The sequence below is a fragment of the Thalassophryne amazonica genome, chromosome 3 (genome assembly GCF_902500255.1).
Source record: "Thalassophryne amazonica chromosome 3, fThaAma1.1, whole genome shotgun sequence".
NCBI classification, from domain to species: Eukaryota; Metazoa; Chordata; class Actinopteri; order Batrachoidiformes; family Batrachoididae; genus Thalassophryne; species Thalassophryne amazonica.
Genome location: NC_047105.1, coordinates 48,052,944 through 48,078,646, shown reverse-complemented (window position 1 = coordinate 48,078,646; position 25,703 = coordinate 48,052,944). Strand labels below are relative to the sequence as shown.

Sequence of the window (25,703 nt, the reverse complement as noted above, 5' to 3'; positions counted from 1 at the left end):
TTATGTTGATTTATTTGTTTTAATTGTTTATATTATGTTTGTGTTCTGTCAATTAGATATCCCATTCTATTTGCCATTAACAATGATCATTATGATCACGGAGACCTGCCTACTTAATTTTGTACTTTCCTGTTTTACGTGGTTGGATTGATAATAAAGAATCCTTGACGTTTTTATCCGGTAAGGATAAAATAAATTTACCTGTGTGATGTTGGACAATCCAATTATGTAGGAAACGAGGCAGACGACTGCAATGAAGATCTCTCGTCGCTTCTGGAGAACCCGAGGGAATTCGTCAACCAGTGCAGTGATGAAGCCTTCCACAGTACAGAACTGCAGAGATCAAAGTCGAATAGAAAATAAGCCACTGCAAAAATTATCTGGCGTTTATTTGGTTTAGGGTGTAGTCTATTTTGATTTTTCACCAAATTAACGGAATTTACTTTGTCTTAAAGTCTATCTATTATAAAGTACCTTTATTTCTGTGGTATATCACAAAATTCCAACTAATTTTATTCCGAAGTTTGCTCCATGACATCTTGCAAATGCTATGAAAGAGGAAGTGTTCATGCTGCATTCAGTAGAACTGTGATCTCTGAATTTCTGTCTTAGAATTACCAAAAATACACAGAGTCTAATAATACAATGATTTAAAAAAAAAAAAAAATTAACTCCTTACTTTCTCATTTTGGGAAACAAAAATGTTGGTACTGTTGCTAATATTATTAACTGGTAAAGTAGACTTGTGTGAGTATTGTACTATCTGTCCATCAGATATCCAGCAAAGCTATTGTGTGAAACATGTCCTGATTTATTTAAAGAAGATTTTTCTCAGCCTGATCTCTGGTGTCTTATATTGACCAGCTGTGTCAGTCACTTTCTTTCTACTTCAATTTATGATTACAGTTGAAGGGCTGGGACATTTCTGCTCCATTGGCAGCACTGTAATGCCATTCAACAGTTGAAAACCCCCGACGTCATTCATGACATCATCACAGGACATCTTGTTATGGTGTCTAGTTGTTGCATTTTGACCCACCTGGGTCAAAATCCTAAAATGATTCCAGGCCAATTGAATTTTGATCATATTGACAATACAACCCCTGGCAAAAATTATGGAATCACCGGCCTCAGAGGATGTTCATTCAGTTGTTTAATTTTGTAGGAAAAAAGCAGATCACAGACATGACACAAAACTAAAGTCATTTCAAATGGCAACTTTCTGGCTTTAAGAAACACTATAAGAAATCAAGAAAAAAAAGATTGTGGCAGTCAGTAACGGTTACTTTTTTAGACCAAGCAGAGGAAAAAAATATGGAATCACTCAATTCTGAGGAAAAAATTATGGAATCACCCTGTAAATTTTCATCCCCCAAATTAACAACAACCTTTGTTTATTCTGCAGAAAAGAGCTTTAAGGGTGATTAGCAACAGTGGTTTTAGAGATCCATCTAATCCATTGTTCATTAAGTACAGGGTACTTAAATTTCGTGATTTGGTCGATTTGAAAATATTACAATGTACCAAGCTAATAAAAATGCTTTACCAACAAACATTCAAAATATGTTTGAGAAAAGAGTAAGTAGTTATAAACTGAAAGGACTAGAAGTCTTTAGAAAACCAAGATACAGAACCAAAGTAAAAGAACGGAGTATTGCAGTAAATGGTGTAAAATTATGGAACAATCTCAACAAAGAAATTAAAGAATTAAGGTCGCTTAAATTATTTAAAAAACATATTAAACTAGATGTATTAAGTAAGTATGAAACTATAAAATAAGTTAGTGGGCTGTAAGGAAGTAAAAAAAAAAAAATGTAATTTGTTAATAATGTATGAAATGTTTTAAGTTTAAAAATGTAACCTGTCAGAGATGTAATCTATTTAATAATGGTCATAATTATGAAATAAGTCAGTGGTATGTGACAAGTTAAAGAAATACAATCTGTTAAATAATGTTGAAAAATGACGCTGGATATTGAAAGATTGTATTGTAAAAAGGGGCAGAAAATATAAGACTTGTTCTTCTCTCTGCTCCTTTTCATTCTGGTAATAGAGATGCTTTATTTCTGCTTTTCTGTTTTTTTTTTTCTTTTAAATGAATGAATGAATGAAACACCTGCATCAAATCAGATCTGCTCATTGACATTGACCCTATGCCATGACATTGACCCTATGTGTCTTTTTGCAAGGAATGTTTTTGCAGTTTTTGCTCTATGGCAAGATGCATTATCATCTTGAAAAATGATTTCATCCTCCCCAAACATCCTTTCAATTGTCCAAAATATCAACATAAACTTGTGCATTTATTGATGATGTAATGACAGCCATCTCCCCAGTGCCTTTACCTGACATGCAGCCCCATATCATCAATGACTGTGGAAATTTACATGTTCAGGCAGTCATCTTTATAAATCTCATTGGAAAGGCACCAAACAAAAGTTCCAGCATCATCACCTTGCCCAATGCAGATTCGAGATTCATCACTGAATATGACTTTCATCCAGTCATCCACAGTCCAAGATTGCGTTTCCTTAGCCCATTGTAACCTTGTTTTTTTCTGTTTAGGTGTTAATGATGCCTTTTGTTTAGCTTTTCTGTATGTAAATCCCATTTCCTTTAGGCGGTTTCTTACAGTTCGGTCACAGACGTTGACTCCAGTTTCCTCCCATTCGTTCCTCATTTGTTTTGTTGTACATTTTTCGATTTTTGAAACATATTGCTTTAAGTTTTCTGTCTTGACGCTTTGATGTCTTCCTTGGTCTACCAGTATGTTTGCCTTTAACAACCTTCCCATGTTGTTTGTATTTGGTCCAGAGTTTAGACACAGCTGACTGTGAACAACCAACATCTTTTGCAACATTGCGTGATGATTTACCCTCTTTTAAGAGTTTGATAATCCTCTCCTTTGTTTCAATTGACATCTCAATTGAGAGATGACTGATGAAATTGGGAGTTTCATCAGTTGACTTCCTGTTCCGGAGTACAGCGGTGTTCTGCTGTATCTGTTAGCTGTTTGAACTGAGCTGTTTGAGTTCTTTGAATTAACAGTCTTTTTCAAGACTTTTTTACTTTTTTACTTTTTTTTTACTTTTTCACCGTGCTCCAACGCCTAAGGAAGACCTCTAACGGTCAAAGCATCGCGACGGAGCTCTTTTATCAGCTGGCCTTCATCAGCGTTGGCAGGCTAACTAGCTTGCTAACGCTTTCGTTTTTATTTTTGTTTTATTTTTTAGCACTGTTGTCGTGCTGCTCCACAGCTTGCCTAGTGGATTTTTATTTTATTTTAGCACTGTTGTCGTGTGTTACCTGTGCTGCTCCACAGCCTGTCCAGTGGATTTTTATTTTATTTTTTAGCACTGTTGTCGTGCGTTACCTGTGCTGCTCCACAGCCTGTTCAGTGGATTTTTATTTTATTTTTTAGCAATGTTGTCGTGTGTTACCTGTGCTGCTCCACAGCCTGTTCAGTGGATTTTTATTTTATTTTTTAGCGCTGTTGTCGTGTGTTACCTGTGCTGCTCCACAGCCTGTTCAGTGGATTTTTATTTTATTTTTTAGCACTGTTGTCATGTGTTACCTGTGCTGCTCCACAGCCTGTTCAGTGGATTTTTATTTTATTTTTTAGCACTGTTGTCATGTGTTACCTGTGCTGCTCCACAGCCTGTTCAGTGGATTTTTATTTTATTTTAGCGCTGTTGTCGTGCGTTACCTGTGCTGCTCCACAGCCTGTTCAGTGGATTTTTATTTTATTTTAGCGCTGTTGTCGTGCGTTGCCTGTGCTGCTCCACAGCCTGTCCAGTGGATTTTTATTTTATTTTTAGCACTGTTGTCGTGCGTTACCTGTGCTGCTCCACAGCCTGTTCAGTGGATTTTTATTTTATTTTTTAGCACTGTTGTCGTGCGTTACCTGTGCTGTTCCACAGCCTGTCCAGTGGATTTTTATTTTATTTTTAGCACTGTTGTCGTGCGTTACCTGTGCTGCTCCACAGCCTGTTCAGTGGATTTTTATTTTATTTTTAGCACTGTTGTCGTGCGTTACCTGTGCTGCTCCACAGCCTGTCCAGTGGATTTTTATTTTATTTTTAGCACTGTTGTCGTGCGTTACCTGTGCTGCTCCACAGCCTGTTCAGTGGATTTTTATTTTATTTTTTAGCACTGTTGTCGTGCGTTACCTGTGCTGTTCCACAGCCTGTCCAGTGGATTTTTATTTTATTTTTTGGCACTGTTGTCGTGTGTTACCTGCGCTGCTCCACAGCCTGTTCAGTGGATTTTTGTTTTGTTTTTTGGCACTGTTGTCGTGCGTTACCTGTGCTGCTCCACAGCCTGTTCAGTGGATTTTTATTTTATTTTTTAGCACTGTTGTCGTGTGTTACCTGCGCTGCTCCACAGCCTGTTCAGTGGATTTTTATTTTATTTTTTGGCACTGTTGTCGTGCGTTACCTGTGCTGCTCCACAGCCTGTTCAGTGGATTTTTATTTTATTTTTTGGCACTGTTGTCGTGTGTTACCTGTGCTGCTCCACAGCCTGTCCAGTGGATTTTGATTTTTATTTTATTTTATTTATTTTTTTTAGCACTGTTGTCGTGTGTTACCTGTGCTGCTCCACAGCCTGTCTAGTGGATTTTTATTTTATTTTTTACCACTGTTGTCGTGTGTTACCTGTGCTGCTCCACAGCCTGTCCAGTGGATTTTTGTTTGACGCTGTTGTCGTGCGTTACCTGTGCTGCTCTACAGCCTGTCTAGTGGATTTTTATTTTGTTTTAGCACTGTTGTCGTGCGTTGCCTGTGCTGCTCCACAGCCTGTCCAGTGGATTTTTATTTTTATTTTATTTTTTAGCACTGTTGTCGTGCGTTACCTGTGCTGCTCCACAGCCTGTTCAGTGGATTTTTATTTTATTTTTTAGCACTGTTGTCGTGTGTTACCTGTGCTGCTCCACAGCCTGTCAGTGGATTTTATTTTATTTTTTAGCACTGTTGTCGTGTGTTACCTGTGCTGCTCCACAGCCTGTTCCAGTGGATTTTATTTTATTTTTTAGCACTGTTGTCGTGTGTTACCTGTGCTGCTCCACAGCCTGTTCAGTGGATTTTATTTTATTTTTTAGCACTGTTGTCGTGTGTTACCTGTGCTGCTCCACAGCCTGTTCAGTGGATTTTTATTTTATTTTTTAGCACTGTTGTCGTGTGTTACCTGTGCTGCTCCACAGCCTGTTCAGTGGATTTTTATTTTATTTTTTAGCACTGTTGTCGTGTGTTACCTGTGCTGCTCCACAGCCTGTTCAGTGGATTTTTTATTTTATTTTTTAGCACTGTTGTCGTGTGTTACCTGTGCTGCTCCACAGCCTGTTCAGTGGATTTTTATTTTATTTTTTAGCACTGTTGTCATGTGTTACCTGTGCTGCTCCACAGCCTGTTCAGTGGATTTTTATTTTATTTTTTAGCACTGTTGTCATGTGTTACCTGTGCTGCTCCACAGCCTGTCCAGTGGATTTTGATTTTTATTTTATTATTTTTTTTTTTTTAGCACTGTTGTCGTGTGTTACCTGTGCTGCTCCACAGCCTGTCTAGTGGATTTTTATTTTATTTTTTACCACTGTTGTCGTGTGTTACCTGTGCTGCTCCACAGCCTGTCTAGTGGATTTTTATTTTGTTTTAGCACTGTTGTCGTGCGTTACCTGTGCTGCTCCACAGCCTGTCTAGTGGATTTTTATTTTGTTTTAGCATTGTTGTCGTGCGTTACCTGTGCTGCTCCACAGCCTGTCCAGTGGATTTTTATTTTATTTTTAGCACTGTTGTCGTGTGTTACCTGTGCTGCTCCACAGCCTGTCTAGTGGATTTTTATTTTATTTTTAGCACTTGTTGTCGTGCGTTACCTGTGCTGCTCCACAGCCTGTTCAGTGGATTTTTATTTTATTTTTTAGCACTGTTGTCGTGTGTTACCTGTGCTGCTCCACAGCCTGTTCAGTGGATTTTTATTTTATTTTTTAGCACTGTTGTCATGTGTTACCTGTGCTGCTCCACAGCCTGTCCAGTGGATTTTTATTTTTATTTTATTTTTTAGCACTGTTGTCGTGCGTTACCTGTGCTGCTCCACAGCCTGTCTAGTGGATTTTTATTTTGTTTTAGCATTGTTGTCGTGCGTTACCTGTGCTGCTCCACAGCCTGTTCAGTGGATTTTTATTTTATTTTTTAGCACTGTTGTCATGTGTTACCTGTGCTGCTCCACAGCCTGTTCAGTGGATTTTTATTTTATTTTTTAGCACTGTTGTCATGTGTTACCTGTGCTGCTCCACAGCCTGTTCAGTGGATTTTTATTTTATTTTTTAGCACTGTTGTCATGTGTTACCTGTGCTGCTCCACAGCCTGTCCAGTGGATTTTGATTTTTATTTTATTATTTTTTTTTTTTTTTAGCACTGTTGTCGTGTGTTACCTGTGCTGCTCCACAGCCTGTCTAGTGGATTTTTATTTTATTTTTTACCACTGTTGTCGTGTGTTACCTGTGCTGCTCCACAGCCTGTCTAGTGGATTTTTATTTTATTTTTTACCACTGTTGTCGTGTGTTACCTGTGCTGCTCCACAGCCTGTCCAGTGGATTTTTATTTTATTTTATTTTTTAGCACTGTTGTTGTGCGTTACCTGTGCTGCTCCACAGCCTGTCTAGTGGATTTTTATTTGTTTTAGCATTGTTGTCGTGCGTTACCTGTGCTGCTCCACAGCCTGTTCAGTGGATTTTTATTTTATTTTTTAGCACTGTTGTCGTGTGTTACCTGTGCTGCTCCACAGCCTGTTCAGTGGATTTTTATTTTGTTTTAGCACTGTTGTCGTGCGTTACCTGTGCTGCTCCACAGCCTGTCTAGTGGATTTTTATTTTGTTTTAGCATTGTTGTCGTGCGTTACCTGTGCTGCTCCACAGCCTGTTCAGTGGATTTTTATTTTATTTTTTAGCACTGTTGTCGTGTGTTACCTGTGCTGCTCCACAGCCTGTTCAGTGGATTTTTATTTTATTTTTTAGCACTGTTGTCATGTGTTACCTGTGCTGCTCCACAGCCTGTCCAGTGGATTTTTATTTTTATTTTATTTTTTAGCACTGTTGTCGTGCGTTACCTGTGCTGCTCCACAGCCTGTCTAGTGGATTTTTATTTTGTTTTAGCATTGTTGTCGTGCGTTACCTGTGCTGCTCCACAGCCTGTTCAGTGGATTTTTATTTTATTTTTTAGCACTGTTGTCATGTGTTACCTGTGCTGCTCCACAGCCTGTTCAGTGGATTTTTATTTTATTTTTTAGCACTGTTGTCATGTGTTACCTGTGCTGCTCCACAGCCTGTTCAGTGGATTTTTATTTTATTTTTTAGCACTGTTGTCATGTGTTACCTGTGCTGCTCCACAGCCTGTCCAGTGGATTTTGATTTTTATTTATTATTTTTTTTTTTTTTAGCACTGTTGTCGTGTGTTACCTGTGCTGCTCCACAGCCTGTCTAGTGGATTTTTATTTTATTTTTTACCACTGTTGTCGTGTGTTACCTGTGCTGCTCCACAGCCTGTCTAGTGGATTTTTATTTATTTTTTACCACTGTTGTCGTGTGTTACCTGTGCTGCTCCACAGCCTGTCCAGTGGATTTTTATTTTTATTTTATTTTTAGCACTGTTGTTGTGCGTTACCTGTGCTGCTCCACAGCCTGTCTAGTGGATTTTTATTTTGTTTTAGCATTGTTGTCGTGCGTTACCTGTGCTGCTCCACAGCCTGTTCAGTGGATTTTTATTTTATTTTTAGCACTGTTGTCATGTGTTACCTGTGCTGCTCCACAGCCTGTTCAGTGGATTTTTATTTTATTTTTTAGCACTGTTGTCATGTGTTACCTGTGCTGCTCCACAGCCTGTTCAGTGGATTTTTATTTTTTTTTTAGCACTGTTGTCATGTGTTACCTGTGCTGCTCCACAGCCTGTCCAGTGGATTTTGATTTTTATTTTATTATTATTTTTTTTTTTTAGCACTGTTGTCGTGTGTTACCTGTGCTGCTCCACAGCCTGTTCAGTGGATTTTTATTTTATTTTTTGGCACTGTTGTCGTGTGTTACCTACGCTGCTCCACAGCCTGTTCAGTGGATTTTTATTTTATTTTTTGGCACTGTTGTCGTGTGTTACCTGTGCTGCTCCACAGCCTGTTCAGTGGATTTTTATTTTATTTTTTAGCACTGTTGTCATGTGTTACCTGTGCTGCTCCACAGCCTGTTCAGTGGATTTTTATTTTATTTTTTAGCACTGTTGTCATGTGTTACCTGTGCTGCTCCACAGCCTGTCCAGTGGATTTTGATTTTTATTTTATTATTTTTTTTTTTTTTAGCACTGTTGTCGTGTGTTACCTGTGCTGCTCCACAGCCTGTTCAGTGGATTTTTATTTTATTTTTTGGCACTGTTGTCGTGTGTTACCTACGCTGCTCCACAGCCTGTTCAGTGGATTTTTATTTTATTTTTTGGCACTGTTGTCGTGTGTTACCTGTGCTGCTCCACAGCCTGTCTAGTGGATTTTTATTTTATTTTTTACCACTGTTGTCGTGTGTTACCTGTGCTGCTCCACAGCCTGTCCAGTGGATTTTTGTTTGGCGCTGTTGTCGTGCGTTACCTGTGCTGCTCCACAGCCTGTCTAGTGGATTTTTATTTTGTTTTAGCACTGTTGTCGTGCGTTGCCTGTGCTGCTCCACAGCCTGTTCAGTGGATTTTTATTTTATTTTTTAGCACTGTTGTCGTGTGTTACCTGTGCTGCTCCACAGCCTGTTCAGTGGATTTTTATTTTATTTTTTAGCACTGTTGTCGTGTGTTACCTGTGCTGCTCCACAGCCTGTTCAGTGGATTTTTATTTTATTTTAGCGCTGTTGTCGTGCGTTGCCTGTGCTGCTCCACAGCCTGTCCAGTGGATTTTTATTTTATTTTTAGCACTGTTGTCGTGCGTTACCTGTGCTGCTCCACAGCCTGTTCAGTGGATTTTTATTTTATTTTTTAGCACTGTTGTCGTGTGTTACCTGTGCTGCTCCACAGCCTGTTCAGTGGATTTTTATTTTATTTTTTAGCACTGTTGTCGTGTGTTACCTGTGCTGCTCCACAGCCTGTCCAGTGGATTTTGATTTTGATTTTATTTTATTTTTTTTTTTTAGCACTGTTGTCGTGTGTTACCTGTGCTGCTCCACAGCCTGTTCAGTGGATTTTTATTTTATTTTTTGGCACTGTTGTCGTGTGTTACCTGCGCTGCTCCACAGCCTGTTCAGTGGATTTTTATTTTATTTTTTGGCACTGTTGTCGTGTGTTACCTGTGCTGCTCCACAGCCTGTCCAGTGGATTTTGATTTTTATTTTATTTATTTATTTTTTTTTAGCACTGTTGTCGTGTGTTACCTGTGCTGCTCCACAGCCTGTCTAGTGGATTTTTATTTTATTTTTTACCACTGTTGTCGTGTGTTACCTGTGCTGCTCCACAGCCTGTCCAGTGGATTTTTGTTTGGCGCTGTTGTCGTGCGTTACCTGTGCTGCTCCACAGCCTGTCTAGTGGATTTTTATTTTGTTTTAGCACTGTTGTCGTGCGTTGCCTGTGCTGCTCCACAGCCTGTCCAGTGGATTTTTATTTTTATTTTATTTTTTAGCACTGTTGTCGTGCGTTACCTGTGCTGCTCCACAGCCTGTTCAGTGGATTTTTATTTTATTTTTAGCACTGTTGTCGTGTGTTACCTGTGCTGCTCCACAGCCTGTTCAGTGGATTTTTATTTTATTTTTTAGCACTGTTGTCGTGTGTTACCTGTGCTGCTCCACAGCCTGTCCAGTGGATTTTGATTTTGATTTTATTTTATTTATTTTTTTTAGCACTGTTGTCGTGTGTTACCTGTGCTGCTCCACAGCCTGTTCAGTGGATTTTTATTTTATTTTTTGGCACTGTTGTCGTGTGTTACCTGCGCTGCTCCACAGCCTGTTCAGTGGATTTTTATTTTATTTTTTGGCACTGTTGTCGTGTGTTACCTGTGCTGCTCCACAGCCTGTCCAGTGGATTTTGATTTTTATTTTATTTATTTATTTTTTTTTAGCACTGTTGTCGTGTGTTACCTGTGCTGCTCCACAGCCTGTCTAGTGGATTTTTATTTTATTTTTTACCACTGTTGTCGTGTGTTACCTGTGCTGCTCCACAGCCTGTCCAGTGGATTTTTGTTTGGCGCTGTTGTCGTGCGTTACCTGTGCTGCTCCACAGCCTGTCTAGTGGATTTTTATTTTGTTTTAGCACTGTTGTCGTGCGTTGCCTGTGCTGCTCCACAGCCTGTCCAGTGGATTTTTATTTTTATTTTATTTTTTAGCACTGTTGTTGTGCGTTACCTGTGCTGCTCCACAGCCTGTCTAGTGGATTTTTATTTTGTTTTAGCACTGTTGTCGTGCGTTGCCTGTGCTGCTCCACAGCCTGTCCAGTGGATTTTTATTTTTATTTTATTTTTTAGCACTGTTGTTGTGCGTTACCTGTGCTGCTCCACAGCCTGTCTAGTGGATTTTTATTTTGTTTTAGCATTGTTGTCGTGCGTTACCTGTGCTGCTCCACAGCCTGTTCAGTGGATTTTTATTTTATTTTTTAGCACTGTTGTCGTGTGTTACCTGTGCTGCTCCACAGCCTGTTCAGTGGATTTTTATTTTATTTTTAGCACTGTTGTCATGTGTTACCTGTGCTGCTCCACAGCCTGTTCAGTGGATTTTTATTTTATTTTTTAGCACTGTTGTCGTGTGTTACCTGTGCTGCTCCACAGCCTGTTCAGTGGATTTTTATTTTATTTTTTAGCACTGTTGTCGTGTGTTACCTGTGCTGCTCCACAGCCTGTTCAGTGGATTTTTATTTTATTTTAGCGCTGTTGTCATGTCGTTACCTGTGCTGCTCCACAGCCTGTTCAGTGGATTTTTATTTATTTTTAGCACTGTTGTCGTGCTGTTACCTGTGCTGCTCCACAGCCTGTTCAGTGGATTTTATTTTATTTTTTAGCACTGTTGTTGTGCGTTACCTGTGCTGCTCCACAGCCTGTCCAGTGGATTTTTATTTTTATTTTAGCACTGTTGTCGTGCGTTGCCTGTGCTGCTCCACAGCCTGTCCAGTGGATTTTATTTTGTTTTAGCACTGTTGTTGGCGTTACCTGTGCTGCTCCACAGCCTGTCAGTGGATTTTTATTATAGCACTGTTGTCGTGCGTTACCTGTGCTGCTCCACAGCCTGTCCAGTGGATTTTTGATTTAGCACTGTTGTTGTGCGTTAGCCTGTGCTGCTCCACAGCCTGTCCAGTGGATTTTTATTTTGTTTTAGCACTGTTGTCGTGCGTTACCTGTGCTGCTCCACAGCCTGTCCAGTGGATTTTGATTTAGCACTGTTGTTGTGCGTTACCTGTGCTGCTCCACAGCCTGTCCAGTGGATTTTTATTTTGTTTTAGCACTGTTGTCGTGCGTTGCCTGTGCTGCTCCACAGCCTGTCTAGTGGATTTTTATTTTTATTTTTTAGCACTGTTGTCGTGCGTTACCTGTGCTGCTCCACAGCCTGTCTAGTGGATTTTTATTTTGTTTTAGCACTGTTGTCGTGCGTTGCCTGTGCTGCTCCACAGCCTGTCCTGTGGATTTTTATTTTTATTTTATTTTTTAGCACTGTTGTTGTGCGTTACCTGTGCTGCTCCACAGCCTGTCTAGTGGATTTTTATTTTTATTTTGGCGCTGTTGTCGTGCGTTACCTGTGCTGCTCCACAGCCTGTCTAGTGTCGGATTCCCTGTTTGGGAATCCGCTAGCTTAGCGTAGCTACTAGCTCTTAGCCGTTTTAGCATGGCGGCTTCTCCTGTCTCTCCCGTACTTTTCTGCTCTGGGTGTGAAATGTTTAGTTATTCCTCGGCCTCTTTTAGCAGTAACGGTACTTGTAATAAGTGCAGCTTATTCGTAGCTTTGGAGGCCAGGCTGGGCGAATTGGAGGCTCGGCTCCGCACCATGGAAAATTCTACAGCTAGCCAGGCCCCTGTAGTCGGTGCGGACCAAGGTAGCTTAGCCGCCGTTAGTTCCCCCCTGGCAGACCCCGTGCAGTCGGGAAGGCAGGCTGATTGGGTGACTGTGAGGAGGAAGCGTAGCCCTAAACAGAAGCCCCGTGTACACCGTCAACCCGTTCACATCTCTAACCGTTTTTCCCCACTCGACGATACACTCGCCGAGGATCCAACTCTGGTTATTGGCGACTCTGTTTTGAGAAATGTGAAGTTAGCGACACCAGCAACCATTGTCAATTGTCTTCCGGGGGCCAGAGCAGGCGACATCGAAGGACATTTGAAATTGCTGGCTAAGGCTAAGCGTAAATTTGGTAAGATTGTAATTCACGTCGGCAGTAATGACACTCGGTTACGCCAATCGGAGGTCACTAAAATTAACATTGAATCGATGTGTAACTTTGCAAAAACAATGTCGGACTCTGTTGTTTTCTCTGGGCCCCTCCCCAATCAGACCGGGAGTGACATGTTTAGCCGCATGTTCTCCTTGAATTGCTGGCTGTCTGAGTGGTGTCCAAAAAATGAGGTGGGCTTCATTGATAATTGGCAAAGCTTAAGGGGAAAACCTGGTCTTGTTAGGAGAGACGGCATCCATCCCACTTTAGAGGGAGCAGCTCTCATTTCTAGAAATCTGGCCAATTTTTTAGGATCCTCCAAACTGTGACTGTCTAGCGTTGGGACCAGGAGGCAGAGCTGTGGTCTTATACACCTCTCTGCAGCTTCTCTCCCCCTGCCATCCCCCTATTACCCCATCCCCGTAGAGATGGTGCCTGCTCCCAGACCACCAATAACCAGCAAAAATCTATTTAAGCATAAAAATTCAAAAAGAAAAAATAATATAGCACCTTCAATTGCACCACAGACTAAAACAGTTAAATGTGGTCTATTAAACATTAGGTCTCTTTCTTCTAAGTCCCTGTTGGTAAATGATATAATAATTGATCAACGTATTGATTTATTCTGCCTAACAGAAACTTGGTTACAGCAGGATGAATATGTTAGTTTAAATGAGTCAACACCCCCGAGTCACACTAACTGTCAGAATGCTCGTAGCATGGGCCGGGGCGGAGGATTAGCAGCAATCTTCCATTCCAGCTTATTAATTAATCAAAAACCTAGACAGAGCTTTAATTCATTTGAAAGCTTGTCTCTTAGTCTTGTCCATCCAAATTGGAAGTCCCAAAAACCAGTTTTATTTGTTATTATCTATCGTCCACCTGGTCGTTACTGTGAGTTTCTCTGTGAATTTTCAGACCTTTTGTCTGACTTAGTGCTTAGCTCAGATAAGATAATTATAGTGGGCGATTTTAACATCCACACAGATGCTGAGAATGACAGCCTCAACACTGCATTTAATCTATTATTAGACTCTATCGGCTTTGCTCAAAAAGTAAATGAGTCCACCCACCACTTTAATCATATTTTAGATCTTGTTCTGACTTATGGTATGGAAATAGAAGACTTAACAGTATTCCCTGAAAACTCCCTTTTGTCTGATCATTTTTTAATAACATTTACATTTACCCTGATGGACTACCCTGCAGTGGGGAATAAGTTTCATTACACTAGAAGTCTTTCAGAAAGCGCTGTAACTAGGTTTAAGGATATGATTCCTTCTTTATGTTCTCTAATGTCATATACCAACACAGAGCAGAGTAGCTACCTAAACTCTGTAAGGGAGTTAGAGTATCTTGTCAATAGTTTTACATCCTCATTGAAGACAACTTTGGATGCTGTAGCTCCTCTGAAAAAGAGAGCTTTAAATCAGAAGTGTCTGACTCCGTGGTATAACTCACAAACTCGTAGCTTAAAGCTGATAACCCGTAAGTTGGAGAGGAAATGGCGTCTCACTAATTTAGAAGATCTTCACTTAGCCTGGAAAAAGAGTTTGTTGCTCTATAAGAAAGCCCTTCGTGAAGCTAGGACATCTTTCTACTCATCACTAATTGAAGAAAATAAGAACAACCCCAGGTTTCTTTTCAGCACTGTAGCCAGGCTGACAAAGAGTCAGAGCTCTATTGAGCTGAGTATTCCATTAACTTTAACTAGTAATGACTTCATGACTTTCTTTGCTAACAAAATTTTGACTATTAGAGAAAAAATTACTCATAACCATCCCAAAGATGTATCGTTATCTTTGGCTGCTTTCAGTGATGCCGGTATTTGGTTAGACTCTTTCTCTCCGATTGTTCTGTCTGAGTTATTTTCATTAGTTACTTCATCCAAACCATCAACATGCTTATTAGACCCCATTCCTGCCAGGCTGCTCAAGGAAGTCCTACCATTATTTAATGCTTCAATCTTAAATATGATCAATCTATCTTTGTTAGTTGGTTATGTACCACAGGCCTTTAAGGTGGCAGTAATTAAACCATTACTTAAAAAGCCATCACTTGACCCAGCTATCTTAGCTAATTATAGGCCAATCTCCAACCTTCCTTTTCTCTCAAAGATTCTTGAGAGGGTAGTTGTAAAACAGCTAACTGATCACCTGCAGAGGAATGGTCTATTTGAAGAGTTTCAGTCAGGTTTTAGAATTCATCATAGTACAGAAACAGCATTAGTGAAGGTTACAAATGATCTTCTTATGGCTTCGGACAGTGGACTTATCTCTGTGCTTGTTCTGTTGGACCTCAGTGCTGCTTTTGATACTGTTGACCATAAAATTTTATTACAGAGATTAGAGCATGTCATAGGTATTAAAGGCATTGCGCTGCGGTGGTTTGAATCATATTTGTCTAATAGATTACAGTTTGTTCATGTAAATGGGGAATCTTCTTCACAGACTAAAGTTAATTATGGAGTTCCACAAGGTTCTGTGCTAGGACCAATTTTATTCACTTTATACATGCTTCCCTTGGGCAGTATTATTAGACGGTATTGCTTAAATTTTCATTGTTACGCAGATGATACCCAGCTTTATCTATCCATGAAGCCAGAGGATACGCACCAATTAGCTAAACTGCAGGATTGTCTTACAGACATAAAGACATGGATGACCTCTAATTTCCTGCTTTTAAACTCAGATAAAACTGAAGTTATTGTACTTGGCCCCAGAAATCTTAGAAGCATGGTGTCTAACCAGATCGTTACTCTGGATGGCATTTCCCTGATCTCTAGTAATACTGTGAGAAATCTTGGAGTTATTTTTGATCAGGATATGTCATTCAAAGCGCATATTAAACAAATATGTAGGACTGCCTTTTTGCATTTACGCAATATCTCTAAAATCAGAAAGGTCTTGTCTCAGAGTGATGCTGAAAAACTAATTCATGCATTTATTTCCTCTAGGCTGGACTATTGTAATTCATTATTATCAGGTTGTCCTAAAAGTTCCCTAAAAAGCCTTCAGTTGGTTCAGAATGCTGCAGCTAGAGTACTGACGGGGACTAGCAGGAGAGAGCATATCTCACCCGTGTTGGCCTCCCTTCATTGGCTTCCTGTTAATGCTAGAATAGAATTTAAAATTCTTCTTCTTACTTATAAGGTTTTGAATAATCAGGTCCCATCTTATCTTAGGGACCTCGTAGTACCATATTACCCCATTAGAGTGCTTCGCTCTCAGACTGCGGGCTTACTTGTAGTTCCTAGGGTTTGTAAGAGTAGAATGGGAGGCAGAGCCTTCAGCTTTCAGGCTCCTCTCCTGTGGAACCAGCTCCCAATTCAGATCAGGGAGACAGATACCCTCTCTACTTTTAAGATTAGGCTTAAAACTTTCCTTTTCGCTAAGGCTTATAGTTAGGGCTGGATCGGGTGACCCTGGACCATCCCTTGGTTATGTTGCTTTAGACGTAGACTGTGTTTCATAATTATTGTACGGCCTTGCCTTGCAATGTGGAGCGCCTTGGGGCAACTGTTTGTTGTGATTTGGCGCTATACAAGAAAAAAGTTGATTGATTGATTGATCTCTCGTGTTGGAGCCATGATTCATGTCAGTCCACTTGGTGCAACAGCTCTCCAAGGTGTGTTCACTCCTTTTTAGATGCAGACTAACGAGCAGATCTGATATGATGCAGGTGTTAGTTTTGGGGATGAAAATTTACAGGGTGATTCCATAATTTTTTCCTCAGAATTGAGTGATTCCATATGTTTTTCCTCTGCTTGGTCTAAAAAAGTAACCGTTACTGACTGCCACAATCTTTTTTTCTTGATTTCTTATAGTGTTTCTTAAAGCCAGAAAGTTGCCATTTGAAATGACTTTAGTTTTGTGTCATGTCTGTGATCTGCTTTTTTTCTACAAAATTAAACAACTGAATGAACATCCTCCGAGGCCGGTGATTCCATAATTTTTGTCAGGGGTTGTATAAGATTGTGAATCCTTTTTCCGAGGCCATCAAATATGGCCATCGGGTATTGCGAAGGCCTTTCGTCCACCCATCCGTCCGTCCGTCCCTCTGTCCATCTGTCTGTGCTCAGCATAAGTCCAGTCCTATTACTGCCAGACTCTTGAAATTCACAGGGAACATTCTAGGGGCACAGCTTGGACAAGTTCAAAGAAAGCTAACCTTGATATATTTTAAGAGTTTAAAAAGTCCTATTCTGTTTCAATCTCATCCGTTTCATGTTTGAGTGACGCGGGCGACAGCCAATCAGAGTAGAGCTGCACCATGACGTTGGCCGCTGGTCTCCTCACAACTGCTTTGTTTTGTGTGTTTATATACATGTTTCTCATATGTTATGTAAAGGCTAGCGAGAAATAAACACTTCTAAAACTGAAAACACTGTTTTTGGAACCTAACAACACCTTTGAACTTATTTATAAGACATTTTGCGGAGGTTAGCATGGTGATGTCACTTCCTGGTGTAGCTACTTGCTAACAACTACGTTTCTGGTATATTATGCAAATGTTACTGATAAATAAACACTTCTACGACTAAACGCTGTTTTTGTAACTTGATAACACTTCGACAGTCATTTACAAGACATTTTGCGGATGTTAGCTTGCACGCTAATTTTCGCTATCTCAAAGCTAACTTCTTATGGAATTCAATTTGTCTCATTAATACCTGCAAATGCACAGAGGGTGATCTACAAATATTCCTTGATTTGCACAACATAAACAAATGATGATTTGATTTCAACATGTACAAACTGTATGTAAGACAATAGGATCTGAATAATTAAATAAACAATTGCAAATTATAAAGAACACAGTGCTCATACAGCCGAGGGTATTTTAGCATTGTGTAATATTTTGAATTCCAAATAACAAAATTATGATCTGCAGGAGAAAATCCATGTTGTGATGTACAATCAAAAGGGACTATACCTTTAACTTCAGAATTATACAATGTAGAAAACATAAACTGAGGTTGACTATTTGTTTTTACAGGAATATCACACTGTATTAAAGTTTCATCCTGCTTTACAAATGTCAGAAATGTACTTTTTAAATTCTTAACTAACATGCTGTATTTCTTGGCAACAGTAATTATTGCCTGTCCACCTAATTTTGGTTTTGATGTGTTTTACCTGGCTGTCAATCCCCAGCATCAGCAACATGGAGAAGAAGAGTATAGCCCAGAGGGGAGAGATGGGTAGTTGGGTGACCGCCTCGGGATAAGCCAGAAATGCCAGGCCAGGTCCTGACACGAGACAGCACACAATAAAACATGCTTCTCATTAATGAAAATGAAAGGTACGGCCATGCTGAACACTGCAAACATCTGTATCTTTTCTGAGAATAATTTGGTGTTAGAAAAGTTTCTTGCAATGAAGCAATTTATAGTTTGAATCATGAATTACATTTGAAGCATTTACCTGAAATCGTTAAATGATTCCAATTTTTACAAATTACATAAGATGTTTTTGTGGTACTGTCTTCCCTTTATGACACACACAAACAAGTAAATGAATTTAAAAAAAATCTTGATTCCAGTGAGTCCTAATTTCTGCAGGTTTGCGAGACTCTCACAATACCTATTGCCGCTGTTGAGATTTTGGGATTGATTGCAATTACCTGAGGCTGCCACGTCGGCGATGGGCCTCTTTGTTACATGTGCCATGAATCCCACGATGGAGAAGATGACAAAACCAGCAAACATGCTGGTAAAGGAGTTGATGCAGCAGACAATGATAGAATCTCTGCGGGGGGAGATACAACAGAAGGCAGCCATTGTCATGCCTGTATCAGTCCCTTATCAACCCGTCACACATTTCACACATTGTCGAAACGGATTTGGGGGGGAGGGCACCGAAAGCCATTTTGTTTGCTCCAGCAGCTGAATACATTTATATTGACCTGCTCGTTGGAAAATGGCAGAAAGCAGTTTCACTGCAGAAGATTTGCAGTAGCTTCCCATAAATAACTGCTTTTTACCCTGAAGTGTTATTCGCTGGAGCAAAGGAAATGTTTGTGAGTCAAAGCGGCTCCTGATTTTTTTTTCTTTGTGCTGCTAGTTTGGGGCAGTATTTTCTGATGAATTTGTAGTAATTGTGCAAATATTAATTTAATTAATTTAAATTAATTAGTTTATATCGCACCAAATCACAGCACAGCTGCCTCAAGGCACGTCACACAAGTAAAGTTAACCTTACCAACCCCTAGCACAAGCACACAGGTGACAGTGGTGATATTGAGGAAGAAACCTCAAGCAGACCAGAATCAAAAGGGTGACCATCTGCTTATAAGCCATTCTACCAAAATGATTTACAATACAGAGCATAACACAACAACAATTGACGAGAGTCCATTCAGGCATCCAGTCCACTGTCGGGGGGTGGGGGGTAGGGTGGGGTGGTCCTCGAGCCACTTGTTGGATCTGTTCCTACAGCAGAGTCCTTCCCGCATCTGCCACAGAAATCATCCAATCCAGACATATGTATTTTAAAGTGAATTTGAAATCCCTGCTGCATTCATGCTGCTAATTAACATGTATAATATGTAATGGACAGAACCAACAACAGTAATTATTATTAGTAGTTATATGAAATCACATCAATTTCCCTTCTGACAGGACAGAAAGATAAATTTGGAAAATTATGGAAAACTTACAGGCACAACAGTAGAAACACAACACACAGTTCTCATTAAATGACAAATGGGATTGAGACAAAATTCTTTTTATCTGTTTTTAATCATGCTAGCACAGCAAACATGATAATAATAATAAATTAAACTTGGATTATATGAGTAATGTGAAGGCAATCCCAGTGCAGTGCATAAACAATAGCTTATGTGTCATATAGAAAATGGGTGCTATAGGACAATTAGCCTGAAAGTGGTGACAGTGGTGAGGAGGTGAGACTGAAATCAGGATTTTGAAGTATAACTGTGAATTTTCTGGTGGAGTTATGGTGGAGGTAGCAGTGGGAGCAAGAGTGGGGGGTGGGGTAGAGCCCCATCAAGCCTCACCTTAGTTCCGCCTATGTATGCGAGTGTCAAACAGAGGCCAAAAGCAAGATTTAGAATGTCACCCAGCTGGGGCCTCAAACAGTCCATAATTAGAAAGCATCTTATGCAAATACAACAACATAATAATAGGGAAGTGGAAAAAAAACACTTTCAATAAAAAAGCATAAATTAATGACTTCAGTGATACATAAACACATGTATTAGTCCAGTGGTTCTTAATCCTGGACCTAAAGTGCTGCACTTTTTTGATTTGTCCCTGCTCTAATTGCACATGATCAGGTAGATCAGGGATATATAGAAAATGTCACTACTGTAGGTTCCAAGGACCAAGATTGAGAACCCCTGGCTAAACAAAGGACTCATCTGAATTGTATCCAAATCCATAAATCCTCTCTACTAAGAAAGTCATCATTAACTGCGATTTATTGTTTATCACCTACCGGTACACATTGTTGTGGAAGGGATTGTAGCTGCCCAGAGCAATCAGAGAACCTAATCCCAGTCCGTAGGAAAAGAAGATCTGAGTGGCAGCGTCCAACCACACCTGACATATGCAGATCAGAAAGTTCATTTAAACATTTACAGCAGTGAAGCTGGTGCTGAACAAAACTGATTCTTGTTACAGTAAAAGGACAAGGATTTATAACCGTCATTGTTATGTTAATTTGTCAAGGCATTAGCACAATTACTAAAAAAAATAAAAAAAAAATACAATAATTTTCATGAGACTTTGTGAAAAAGGCTTTTATTGGAACCCATCATGCTTGTAGGCAGATCTCAATAAAGAGAAGAAAAAGTAAGTTCTACATATAGGCCCTGAGGCCCATTGAAAGTCAACACCTCTACTGGACAGGCTACTTCCCCAGTCAAGGTTGGAACCCATCTACAGCTGGGTGAACTGGGACAATGCAGATTAAATGTCTTGTCCAAGGACACAGACAGGCAGTTTAAACCAGGAATCAAACCCAGATCTACATATTTCTATCCCACTGAGCTATCTGCTTGATAAAGCTGCTGAGTTAAACAGTGTGTTAAGTAGGCATTAAAATAATTGATCTCCGTTATGTTACTTTTATTTTAAGTTGTTTTCTGGAGGTCCTGATCTTTGCACCTCTGGCTGTCTGCCAGAGCATGATCGTGGTCATGCTGTCAAGATCACCACTACGTCCCTATTTCCAATTATTACAGCTGCTTTGGTTGACTGTGAACTAAACTAATTTCCCTGCCCTTAAGTCATCTCCCAGTCTCTAATCTCCACCACCACACAGACTGTATACACACACACACACAGAAGAAAAACAAAGAGCACCAAGTGGCGATTGACTGTACCTCAGACTCCTTAAGTTTATTAAAGTCCGGTGTGATGTAGAAGAGGATCCCATCAAAGGCACCGGGAAGAGTGATGCCGCGGCAAAACAGGATGAAGAGCATAAAGTAAGGGTATGTGGCCGAGAAGTACACCACCTGTGGGATGTACAGATTGTGAGCCAAAGGAACCTTTCGAACCCCATATAGTCCACAGTCTTTAACAGGGTCCTCATGTGATTCTTGCACACTAACAGGCCTTATACAGAATGCAAAATGACTCCGTGATTCACCCAGTCATGAATAGTGTTATGGTGCAGCAGTGCCTTGCCCACAGCACAGTACTCTGACCTAGTCAGCTGCACTCCAGAGGCAGAATGACCTCAGCATGTTGGGTTCAGCACTCTCCCAGTGCACTATTTCCTTCCTTTATCAGAAGTTTTTTTTTCACTGCACGATCAGAGTCAGTTCAGATCACTTGAAAGCACAGCGCTAAGGGCTTGTTTTCTTGGGAGAGGGGGGGTGAAGGCGTGTTGCACCCATACTGTGTAAGACATACTGTAGATACAGTTATTCATTCAGCTTGAAACAAAGATGTGCAAAGTGAAAATAAAAGTTAAGAAATATGGAAACTGTGTCAAAAACAAGAAAGCTGACAATCATCATCGATCAAGTGACAAGTCTGGGCTTTTTCCTCAATATTTCTTATCTTTATTCTTACTTTGCCTGTCCAGCTGACCCCCTTCCAGATGCAGAAGTAGACGAGCACCCATGCAATTGCGAGTGTAATCGCCAGTGGGATTCGAACCTCCCCGGGCTTTTCCAGACCATCCGTCATCTGGTGCACGTTACGTCTACAGGCAAAGAAGAATTATGGTGTTAGTACTCCGCACAAATGGATCCTTAATCTCCTACATGCAGCAGGCATGCGCACACGTGTCTGGATATGAACAAAATCTTCTCTTTTTCATTTTAACCCCCCTCAACCTCCCAAAAGCCTTTTTATGGTTTAACAGTCAGGGGAAGTCCCGCCTGCATGCACACATGCAAGCGATCACATTGTGTCGGTGCTTTTGTGCTTTTCGGGATTAGTCTGATGCAATGTGCATGCAGGAATTTCCCTTCTGGTGGCGTATTCGGCTCATCAGCTCCAAAAACAGTCATATCCTGATTTTTATATTATGGGTGCTTTGATGACCTTTGTGTGCTGTTAAATCTTCTGAGACCATGAGAGCTGCAATCAACACGCTCTTATGTTCAGCTTACTCCCAAAACTCCACCACAGCGCTGGTGAGGTCGCTGGTGTGGGTGATGCTGTAGTTGGTGTAGCAGTTGGGCGTGTTCCAGGGGTTACCACATGTCTGCCATGGCAGCTCCTGAAAATGTAAAGAAAAAGAAAAATCACACAGACCGCTCTTTTTACTCAAACCATCGTCCCACTGCCGGATCCCACGGCTGTCGAGCAGCCAAGTCCGAGATACTCATTGGGGACAATAAGATTTCATGCTTTTCTCAGACGAGTGAATGCCTCACAGTCAACTGCATTTATCAATACCTTTTGTTAGACACTAATTATGTGGGAAAGGAAGTAATAAATGCCATACTCTGTTAATGGTTGCCTAACCTGGAAAAGGATCTACATATCTGCCACATAAAATAGAAGAACAACTAAAAATCAATTACTGGCAGGAATAAAAGCATTTTAAACTTTTTTTTTTAATCCTTGTTACTAAACTATGAAAATGAGTGCTGTTTGTGACTAACAAATTTTCAAAAGTTATTGAACATCCAGGACATATGGTTAACATTCTGGAGGGGCAGCGTGGATATTAATATGATTATACTCACAGTAGTGAAGGAGTTGTACAGATAGTAAAGAGCCCAGCAAATGATAACAATGTAATAGATATTGAGCCAGAAGGAAAGCATAGCTGCAGCCATGCCCACACCTGAAACAGCCAGATGTTAAAAAAAGACATTTAATTAATGACATGGCTGCAAAGGAAAAGAATATCATTTATGCTTGACATGGTCAGCAAAAAGTGAAGCATTAAAGTCTCAGTCTCAAACATTTCTGAGTTGATTTAATCTATTAAAGTGTTTTAACATTCCCATTGTTAAACCGTGCATGGTATTTTAAATATTCCTCAGTGTTAGTCATGTAAGTTTGGATTCAGTGTGATTTAACTCACTCTAGGACGGTGCTGTTGCCTCCTAACCAAAAGCCTTTGAGTTCAAACCCAACCTGGCACGTTTGTCTGTTGTGTTTCTTAAACTACACTCAAACAGTGTTAAAATATTCTCTATAATTTTAAAAATACAGTTTCAAATATCAGCAAGTGAAAACCATAGAGAGGTTAATATTGCCTCACTCGAAAAAGTGTAACTTGAACAACACATCAGGTGACAATTATATAAATTCAGGAATAATATTAATTTTCACAATATTAACAGTATTTTATAAATACCACTGAGAATAAAAATCATCATAAATCACATTTTACCTTTGAACATAGGGGCCAGTTTCCACACTCCAAGCCCACCGATAGATGTATACTGACCGAGCGCCGTCTCCAGAAAGAACAGGGGCATGCCGGCAAATATGAGCGTCAAAAAATAGGGAATCAAGAAGGCCCCTGAATAAGAAGTGAGAGGTAAACGAGTGTAAGTAAAGATAAACCATAAAGTATTCGCATAACATAATCCATTAAGATACTGGTGTTGGTTCACGGCAAGCTGCGCCACAGATCTCTGCGCGCAATTACGCACAGCTGTTGCTAATTATAATTAACATTTTTTAAGCCTCCGTAGGATAATTTGCAGTTTTTTTTTGTGCGTCGTGATCTTTGCATTCCTCTTAAGTGCTTTAATCAAAAAGAAAGTTGCCAAGAATTCCTGATTACCTCCTCCGTTTTTTCCACATAAATAAGGAAATCTCCAGACATTTCCAAGTCCGATTGCGTATCCAACACAAGAGAGAAGAAAGTCAAATTTCCCAACCCACGTTTCTCTCTCGGGAAGATCCTGTTTCGTTTTCTGCACTTTAACCACCAAGGTTTTGGGTTTGTCGTTTGGCGTGATGCTGATGGCGGCGGGCGCGTCATTGACGGTCTCCGTTAAGACGTGTCCGTCCGATGCTTTGGTGCCGTTGGTGGCCATGGTCACTGCGGGTGTCGGATTGTCCTGACCAGTGGAGAAGGGCGGATTTCAGCACCGGTTCAGGCAGAAAGCGCGGTTTCGCCGTCCTTTACGTACAGCTCCCAGGTGACAACCGAGAAAAGACGTGCGGTGGAGGTGATGGAGCAGAAACAGACGCAACTCACCGGCGGCGAGCGACACTAAAAACACAAATATGAAAAAACGTCAAATTAATTAACACCTTTAGCTTGAATTTTCTATATAAAATAAAAGTGAATCTGCAAATGTATCTATCCCTCTCTGCTAATTTGAAAGACTGCATTCATTTTAATTTTTTTTAATTAACTGGTAAAAAAAAATTAAAAATAAATTTGATGCACATGGTTTCATTTTGTATGAGATATGCTTGTAAGAACAAACGGAAAAAATACGCAAACTCAGACAAATCAAAGCTTTTCCTCCAGTTAGACGTTTTAAATGTCTCGAGTGAATAAATGTTTGTAGAAATTTACAGGCTTGATTTATTAAGCATTAAAGTCAACGACCCAGTTCTCACCGCTCAACAACAGAAGAGCAATTAAACGGCACTTAGGAGAGAGACGGGACCAAGTGTCCAAGGAATCACCTAAAAAAATAAATCACTGCACTTTAGAGCTGGAATAAACATTTCATCAAGTACTTTTATAACAGTCTGAGGCAGTTTTATAACAATTACAAATTATATATATATATATATATATATATATATATATATGTATATATATATATATATATATATATATATATAATGTATAATATATATATAATGTGTGTGTGTGTGTGTGTGTGTGTCTGTGTGTGTCTACAGCATAAAGAAAGTCTAATTTGTTTAAAACTAGATCCGAAGAGGTTATGATAAAAAAAAAATGTATCTTTATTTATTTCTTCTCACAAAATGAGCGTCATAGATGAACGCATGAAGTATGAAGCGCGCTCCGTGTGCGTAAATGTGATCGGACCTACCGACTGCATATATTTCTGAACAAATTCATTTATAATAATTCAGATATAAAGAAAATGAATTTAAATGAAAAGTGAGCCGTGCGCATTAATGAATGTAGCCAAAAACAGTAACACTGAAATTAGCACAAAACAACTCTATAATAATAAAGTAATCTACTTACACGATAGTCCTGATCCTGGCCAGATTTGAGTTCCTCAGGGGCACATCAGGCTTTTATTTTTACGTTCCTTCCTGTCACGTTTATGCTACAAAAAGAAAGTGGAAATTTTTGGACTCGATCTTTAGATCTTGAGGAGGGAAGACGGAGGACACGTGCGCGTGTGAGAGCGGGGCGCTGTCCTTAAAGGAGTGGTGCTGAAAGAAAGGAAGGGAGACAAGACGGGGAAAGGAATGGAACATGGAGCGCAGGATCCTCAATGTCAGCTCAAAGTCGACCCTCCCCAACTCCAACATTTCCACCAGCCAGACGGCACCAGCTTCCAGACAGGACCATCCTCTTGTCTCAAGGTTTTATATCCTATATACTCATCAAGGGCTCTTTTTAAAAACTTCAGCAACTACTCTCTCTCTCTCTCTCTCTCTCTCTCTCTCTCTCTCTCTCTCTCTCTCTCTCTCTCTCTCTCTCTCTCTCTCTCTCTCTTTCTCTCTCTCTGTGCCTGATGCATTGGGGCCATAGGCACTTAAAATGGGGCTTTTGATCAATTAAAAGAAAAACAAACTTGGAATGTCCAAAGTTCATCAAAAAAAATTGGCGTCCATAAATCTGGGTATTTTACAATCAATTTATAATACAGGTTTAGGTTTATGGGTAAAATACGCCAAGAAAACCACAATGGTGATCCTGTAGGATGTTTGAAAGGTGGAGAAATTTTTCCAGTTGAAGC

The 25,703-nt window shown here is 40.0% G+C and overlaps 1 protein-coding gene across 1 annotated transcript in view; it reads right to left on the bottom strand.

The window, feature by feature from the left end:
- The window catches only part of slc6a1b (solute carrier family 6 member 1b), a 69,775-nt gene extending 44,405 nt beyond the window's left edge, over nt 1–25,370 (bottom strand). Inside the window, exons 1-11 of the mRNA XM_034166194.1 lie at nt 24,980–25,370; nt 23,582–24,016; nt 23,183–23,314; nt 22,527–22,627; nt 21,945–22,054; nt 21,400–21,532; nt 20,703–20,837; nt 19,814–19,917; nt 17,979–18,103; nt 17,492–17,604; nt 202–333 (exon numbers count right to left, since the gene is read on the bottom strand). Coding sequence (XP_034022085.1) covers nt 202–333; nt 17,492–17,604; nt 17,979–18,103; nt 19,814–19,917; nt 20,703–20,837; nt 21,400–21,532; nt 21,945–22,054; nt 22,527–22,627; nt 23,183–23,314; nt 23,582–23,837 — 1,341 coding nt within the window. The 5' untranslated portion in view covers nt 23,838–24,016; nt 24,980–25,370. The remainder of the gene's footprint in view (nt 1–201; nt 334–17,491; nt 17,605–17,978; nt 18,104–19,813; nt 19,918–20,702; nt 20,838–21,399; nt 21,533–21,944; nt 22,055–22,526; nt 22,628–23,182; nt 23,315–23,581; nt 24,017–24,979) is intronic.
- Nucleotides 25,371–25,703: the final 333 nt, after the last annotated feature.